Genomic DNA, 8,265 nt, shown 5'->3' on the forward strand with positions numbered 1-8,265 from the left:
AACAAAAAAAATTTTTTTTTTTTTAAATTAACGGACACTAAACACATTAAAAGTAGGCTTCGGATGAAACCTTGAAAATATATAAACGAGATTGACAACGTACACGCACACACACACACGCTATATGACGTGGGAATTTCATTTATTCATTTTACGGTTTGAAAAAAAAAAAAACTTAAAAGAAAAATAAATATTGAATCGCCTATGCAAAAAATCATGTCACTCATCGTTGGATGATTTTCAATTTGGCAAGAAAATTATTTTCGTAGAAGAGTAAAAAAAGAAAAAAAAACTAAAAATCTCTTATATAATTTTTTTTTTTTTTAAATTTTTTCTCCTTTTATTCATTATTAAAGAACCGAACCTTGAAAACCTTATTTAAAATATATAAAAAAAATCACTAAACAACAACAACCATCACTCCACGATTGTCTCTCACTAATACTCGATTAATTTTTTTTTTTCCTCATTAAAAACTTTTTTCACTACGACAAACAAAAAAAAAAGGGAATTTTTTTTTACTATAATACGTAATATTTTTACATCCGCATCCGAGGCCTACCGCAATCAAATAAATACTGAGCCATTATTATTATTATTATTACGATTTCGTTTGAATTTTTAAAACAAATAATATACACATATATATATATCCGTTCCAATGTTTTTGTTTTTTCCTTGTCTCTTTCATTATTTTTATTTTTAAAGCCAAAATTAAAAATAAATAACGGGTTCTGAACGGAGTAGAAAAAAAAAAAAAAGAAAATTTTGGGCGAATCTCAACATCTGTTCATCATCATAAAAGAAAATCTGTTTCGATTTAAAAAATTTTCCATCAAATTATTTCCATAATTTTTTTTCTCTCCTTTTCCAGGACGAAACACACAAGAAAACGACAAAATAAAATTAAATTTAAAAGAAAAAAAATGAAAGAAACTAATCTCAAAACTAACTTATCGTGTAAACAATAATAAAAATTGTTTTATTGGTTCGTTATGATAAAAATAAATATTTCGATTTTATTTTAAAAAAAAAAAAAAAATTAAACTACGATGAAGACGTGTGCAAAAAAAAAAAACGAAAAATTAATTAAATTTGATATTAAAGGAAACCTTACGTGAAAATATTTTCAACAGGTCAAATTTAACCAAACTCTATTTCTTTCCTCCCCCCCCCCAAAAAAAAAAAATATCAAACTACATTTACGTAAATAACAAAAAAAATCGTTAAAATCCTAATCCACACAAACACGTTTAAAAAAAAAAAAAAAAAAAAAAAAACTAAATGAAATTTTTTTTTTTTTTTCATTTTAAACTGTTAACGAAAAGGTTTTGTTTAGTTAATATTTACTAAAACCCATAAAATTATGGAGGAAAGGGGAGAGAAGGGAGAAAGGGGGGGGGGAAATTACGTGCTTCGCAAATTATGAGAGAATTTATAAGAGAAAAAAAAAAAGCGAAATTTTTTTTTTCTTTTAAATTTAACGTTGAAGTTTTAAAAATTAAATTTCCGCATGTAATAAGGTGTGCTAAATAAAAAAAAAAAAAAAAAATTTCCAGGATTCTTTATCGATCACGTGGTAATTCAAACATTTCCAAAAAAATACCATGTGTTTTCTCATGACAAAAAACAACCTAAAATCCTCCAATGAAATTTGTGTAATTAATTAATTAATTAATTTACAATATTAAAATTATTTTGCGGCGAAAAGTTTTCAATTTTGACCCAAACTACTTTCACATGACCTGCACAAAAGAGAGAGAGAGAGAAAAAACAAAAAGAAAATTAATTCTCAACGAGGTTTTTAGTAACATGGTGCAAACACAAACGAATAAATCAAATGATTCTAAGAATTCCCGGGGGATGTTATTAAAAATCCCGACGAAAAAAAAAAAACCGAAAAACCTAAAAAAAAAAAAAACAGAAATATTTTTTAACGACGATGAAAAATTTTTGGTATTTGTATAGATAGTTTGACCTTTTTTTAAATAAAAATATTTTCAATAGATTTTTATTATTCTTCTTTTAAAATTTATTTTACTTTTTGTAAAACAACAGACAATTTTCTTTTTCTACGAAAATCACGGAAAATGAGACGATGATAAAAAAAAACAAAATTAATTGAAAACAATACAAAACAGAAAACAATGTTCATTTTTTGTTAACTTGATCTAAAATTTTCGTGTGACGTGCCACACACACACACACACACAACCGAAGAAAAGAAAAGAAAAAAAAAAGAAAGAAATTTTCCATCGCAAACTAATTGAACTTGAAAAGAGAGAGAGAGAGAGAGAAAATTTCGTGATCTGTTGGTACTCTTACACTCTAAAAAGAAAATGAAAAACGTGAAAATTTACGTTCGATAACAAAGATTTAGATATAGAAAAAAATAGAAAAAAAAACACGTCTCGATAAATAATAATAATAATAATAATAATAATTTTCTTTTTATTCTTAATCGTTTAATTTCTTCTTTTGTTATATCTTTCGATCGAAAATTTTATAACTGATAAGAGAATTTTTCCCTTTTTTTTTTTTTTGCAATGATAAGAAAAACTTTGTTACATAAGAGAATAATAATAATGAAAAAACTTTATGAATGCGAGCAAAACAAAAAAAAAGTGTCGTAAATTTTGTACCTGAATGGCTAAAAAAAAAATTCTTTGCAAAATAAAATTTAATTTCCCACCCCCTCCCTTCCAAATTTTCAATTATTATTATTATTAATAATTAGTACGTTAAAACTCAAATTTTCAAAACACACTTACACTGATTTGTAAAAAAATTTCACGCACGTTGTATTTGAAATTAAAAACAAAACAAACAAAACAATAACACGGTAGACATTTTTTGTTTTTCCCCTGCTTTTTAAATCATCGTTAACTAACCAATCGATACGCATAAAATAATTTTTTTTTTTTTTTTTTTTGTATAGGAAATAATTTTCAATGACGACAATGTTTATTATATCTTAAAACGAACGAGATATTACACACAAAAAAAAAAAGAATTGAATATCTCTTTTGTTTTGACATCAAGTTACTTCTTAACGATTAATTTTTTTTTTTTTTTGTTGTTGTTATTCTTTTGTTTCTTATTTTTTTGATTACTTTTTACCTCTTCCTGCCTAAATAATACAAAAAAAACGTGCGTGCATAATTACTGATATCATACTAAATACAAATAGAAAAAAAAAAAAAATTACAACTTATAGAGTTGGAGAAAGGTAATTTAATTTAATTTTTTTTTTTTTTTGTCAAATGGACATTTAGGTCAAGTTTAAATAAACCGACATAGAAAAAAAAAAGTAAATACAGAAAATAAAATAAAAAATCGTCCATGCATGAAAATAATAATAAATGGCCTTGAATAATAGAAAAAAAATATAAAAAAGAAACCATTACTTAACTGATCTAGTTTTTTTTTTTTTTTAAAATTAACTTACAATAAAAAATAAAAATTACTTTAAATGAAATAATATTTTTATTTAAAAAAATATAAAATCATTTGTAATTTTTAATTAATAAATAAACATTAAAAACAAACAAAAAATTATTTACTATTAACTCAAACTTTGGTGTTTTTATTATTGGCAATTGTTTCGATTCAAAATAAAATTATGGAGTCTGTCAATAATAATAATGTAAAAAAAAAATTTATAAATTAATATGTTAATGGTTATAAATGACCAATGTTTAGTTAGATTCATCATTTTTTAATAAACACACGCACACACACACAAACAAATTAAAAAAATGTCAATCATATTTTATTAATGAAAAAAATAGAAAAAAAAATTTTTAATTAAAATTTAGTTACATTATTTGTCTGACATAAAATTTTATTTTTTTTTTTTCATTCGATAAAAATCATTTTAATAGTTTTTTTTCAAAAGTTAAACTGTTTAATAAACCAAAAACAAAAAAAAAAAAACATTTTTAATCGATTTGTTTCGAATGAATGTTATATGTCAATTGAATTATACTTAAGGGTATCCTTGAATTATTATCTTGGTAATGCATACAAGATAAGGCTAATCTAATTTCATAACACAAAAATTTTATTAATACACCTGCCTTTATGTAGAAAATATTTATAAATAATAATAATAATAAGGAAATTTCCTATTATGTTTTGTGTTAATATGAATTTTTGCAATTAAGCTTCGGCTTTAGATATGTTTATTAAATAACTGCATTCGTGATTTATTATTAAAAGAAATTAATTTGAAAAAAAAAAAAATTGTTTTAGCATTTGCATTAAAAATTTTAAATAGAGCATATTTTTAAATTATTATTTTTTAAAAACAAATTTATTATCATAATAATTTGTCTTTATCATTTCTATAGTGACTTAATACTTAAATTATAAAGATAATAAAACTCACAGACAGAAATGTAAACATTATTATAAACTAATTATAATTAAAGAATAATAATTTATATTTAATTGGTATATCGAAAAAAAAAAAAAAAAATTATTGCCCAACTCAATCTTTGTTTTTAATTCTAAAAATGTTATCGTATATTGTTATGTATATCTTTTTCATAAAAACAAATTATACAATGCACTTAATTAAAAAACAATTTTGAATTTGTCAATAAAAAAAAAATCAATAAAAAATGATTTTTATTAAATAAAATAAATAAATAAATAAATGTTAAATTATATATATTTTTTTTAAAAAAATTTCTTTACTTCAAGATAAACTATATTTAACCTTAATCACTGAGTTATGCAATAAAAATTTGACACTGAACCTAGTTACTATAAAACAAAAAAAAATTTTGAATACAAATAATTAAAAACAATGAAAATAGAACTTACCTATATCATTCAATAATTATTTTGAATTAGTTGTTTTACAGGTGATATTATGAAGTCAATAACGAAAAAATACATTAAATGACAATAGAAACTCAAAAACAATAATTTCACATTTCATTATTAAGCTATATTCAAAATAACTTAAAATAGTGACTTTTTTTTTTTAACCTAACTTTATTTAAGTTTTAAAAAAATCGTAACACTGGAAACATCAAAATTATTTAATGAATAAAATTAAATATAAGAGGCAAATTGACTAATTATACTGAACTAAAAATAATTATAAAATTCATTACTTTCAAGATAGAAAAGTTTGATGAGACTTGCGTGAATATATATGTATGAAACCAATTGTAAATTAGAATTAATGTAATTCGACTTGTTGCCTGCGCTTTTTTCAATCGCCAACGTTTTTATTCACAATTGATTTTATTTAAAAATAAATGTACATTCTTTTGTATTTATCTTTATTTATTGTTGCCTTATCATAAAAAAAAAAAATTTTAAAGTACACAATTCAATTTTTTTTTTTTTTCGTATTGAAAACTAATAAAAAAGTTATCACCAATTTTTTAATCCATTCGGATCTTTTTTTTTTTTTTTTGCAAATACTTTAAGACTTTATTTGAAGCTTAAATTCCTAAAATTTATAGCTTTTAAAATTTATCCTTAGCTTTCATTAATACTATTTTAATTCAATTATATTAAGCCTATAAAACTACTTTCTATTTTGAAAAATTATTAAAACGATACAGTTAGCACTCATCACTTTTATAACACTTTTTTAAAATTAATATAAATTTATTTTAAGATAATTACCGTACCTTAAAATGTATGTTAACATGTGTTTTTCACAAAAATACTGTAATTTAAAAAAAACTTTTTTTATCTAATCAATAACAACTATTATTGTATTTATTTTATGATAAATTATAAATTATTACGACCTTTTTAAATAAATAAAAAATTAACATTTTTTATTGATTTTTAATATATATAAATTTTTAACACGTTTTAATCTATAATATTTATTAATAATTAATAAATTTCAAAACATTTAAAAAAATTTTTTTTTTTTTTTTTGTAGTTGGTAATCAACATTTGTAACGTTGCCTATTAAAAACTTTGTTTAGCAACAATAGATTAAAATAACCCTTAACTTTTATTTATGAATATAAATGATCAAGATATGATGTCCGAAGAATCTGAGGATGAAGGGGGAGGGGAGAGTAGAGAAGAAATGATATACAGAAGAAAATATCAAATGCTACTAGAAAGATGTGAAGTTCTTCAACAGGTAAATTACAAGTTTCTTAACACTTACTGTGACTCTTCTAATGTAGTCAAATTTTCCCTTCAAAATATAATTGTTTAATAAAACCTAATTAAATTAATGACAATATTTAAAAATATTGATGATTATTAATTACTGTCAAGTAATTGAATAAAATTCATGTTAGGATAATGAAAGACTGGTTCATAGAATTCAAGAAGTTTACAAATATACTAGACAAGTTAGAAAAGAAAGAAAATTTTTAATAGATAGACTGGATGGTCATGGTGATAATTGGAGGCAAGGAATAACACAATATTTTCACGATAATAATAATCATTATGGTAAATCATCTTCAAAGTTAAAAGTAAGTCGTGAAAATAATTTATTTAGTCGAAATAAAATTTGTTTAAAATTTGCAAAATAAAAATTTTTTTTAAAGCATCATGAAGATAGAAAATCGAAAAAACCGAGTTCTTCATGTAAGAAGCCATTCAAGGAAAAAACAGATTTGGATATGTCTAAAAAACAATTAAAAGACACACCTAGTAATGTAGCCAGTAACAGTGGAAAAATTACCTCGAAAAATATATTAAATTATAATTTCATGTAAATATTTTTTTTTTTTTACCTTGATGTACAATAAAACACAATTTTCAGTGAATATTATTTAAAGTTTTGTAAAACAGGACATTAGGATATAAATCTAATTAAAAAATTGTTTAAAATTTTACTGTGCTTAATTTCATTGGTTATTGAATGAAAGCTTTCCTTACAGTGATAATTCGAATAAGATTTTCCTAATAAAAATTCATTCTCATACCTTAAATTTTTTCAATTAAAAAACATATTTAATGTTAATTAATTTAAAATTATGCCGATTTGAAATTTTTCAAAAATAAATTTTATTATTGTATTAAATAAACATTTTAATAATTATTCACAAATTAATTTATCAGTTTTCCTTACTTATAATTTTAAATTTGAATCAAAATCATAACTTAAAATGTTAAAAAACTTAGTTAATAATACATATTTATCAATTGTATACTTTAATAAAATAAAAAATTTTTTTTTTTCAAATTGTTAAAATAATAAAAAAAAAAATTTTAATATTTAATTTATTTATAAATACGTATATTTTAACAGTGTTTGATTTAATTTTTAATTTTTAACTAATCTACAAATTAATAATTTCAATTTTTTTGCACTTTTTTTTTTTTTTTTAAATTTAATTAGGTGGTTCTTTAAATTTCTTTTTTTTAAAAATAAAATTGCACGTATTTAAATTTAAACTTTATGATGAGTGCATTTTCCAACCAAAAATTTTATCAGCAAACAAATTCTATATAATAACGGCAAAATAGTATTTATGTATAATTTTAAAACAAATTTTTTTTTTTTGGATGTTCTTTAACCCATTTAAAATTGCCTTTAATTAAAAAAAAATATTTAAAGAATTTTTTTAAAAAAGTATTTTTTTTATCAAATTACCTTGGGAATGAATTATTTTTTTTTTTTAAAAAAAAAAAAATCAAGATGGTTTTTTATGATTTAAAAAAAAAAAAAAAAAAAAAACTATTTTTTAAATAAAAATTAATTCAATTCAAGCTTTCATTTGTGAATTCAAATACTTTTTTAATCTTTTATCATAAAAAAAAAAAGAAAAAAAAAATTTTTTTTAGTTATAATTTAGTAAATATAAATTATATTATTTCCGATAAAAAAAAAAAATATTTTTTTTTTAACTAAATAGAAACAAAATTATTGAAGGTTAAAAACTTCAATATGACGTAACGTGAAAAATTTTTTTAAATTCATTTTTTTTTTTTTTAACCAATATATCGAATACATAAAGAACTTAATTTATTTATTTATTTAAAAAAAAACTTAAGTTTTAAATATCTTACTCTCCTGTCATTATTAATAATGTCTTTAAATTACATTTTTTCGTTTTAATAATTTAATAAGCTTATGTACAATATCAAATTTTATAAGAATATTATTAAGACAAAAAAAAAAAAAAAAACCCTCGATTGATCTCATTTTGTAAATTTTTACTCAATTTATTCGGGTAACCAAATTTTAATAATATTTATTCCCTAAAAAAATTTCCTTTATACTATTTAACACTATAAAAATAATATATATAATATACATAC

General features: G+C 20.7%; 1 protein-coding gene across 1 annotated transcript; it reads left to right on the forward strand.

Moving 5' to 3' along the window:
• Positions 1-5,998: 5,998 nt before the first annotated feature.
• On the forward strand, positions 5,999-6,639 carry Phum_PHUM160470 (uncharacterized protein; the record flags this gene model as incomplete). Its single annotated transcript, XM_002424855.1, has 3 exons — positions 5,999-6,127; positions 6,291-6,470; positions 6,556-6,639. The coding sequence occupies 3 exons, from the start codon at positions 5,999-6,001 to the stop codon at positions 6,637-6,639; spliced, it is 393 nt and encodes a 130-aa protein (XP_002424900.1).
• Positions 6,640-8,265: the final 1,626 nt, after the last annotated feature.

This window comes from Pediculus humanus, genomic scaffold (assembly GCF_000006295.1).
Source record: "Pediculus humanus corporis 1103172107504 genomic scaffold, whole genome shotgun sequence".
NCBI lineage: Eukaryota > Metazoa > Arthropoda > Insecta > Psocodea > Pediculidae > Pediculus > Pediculus humanus.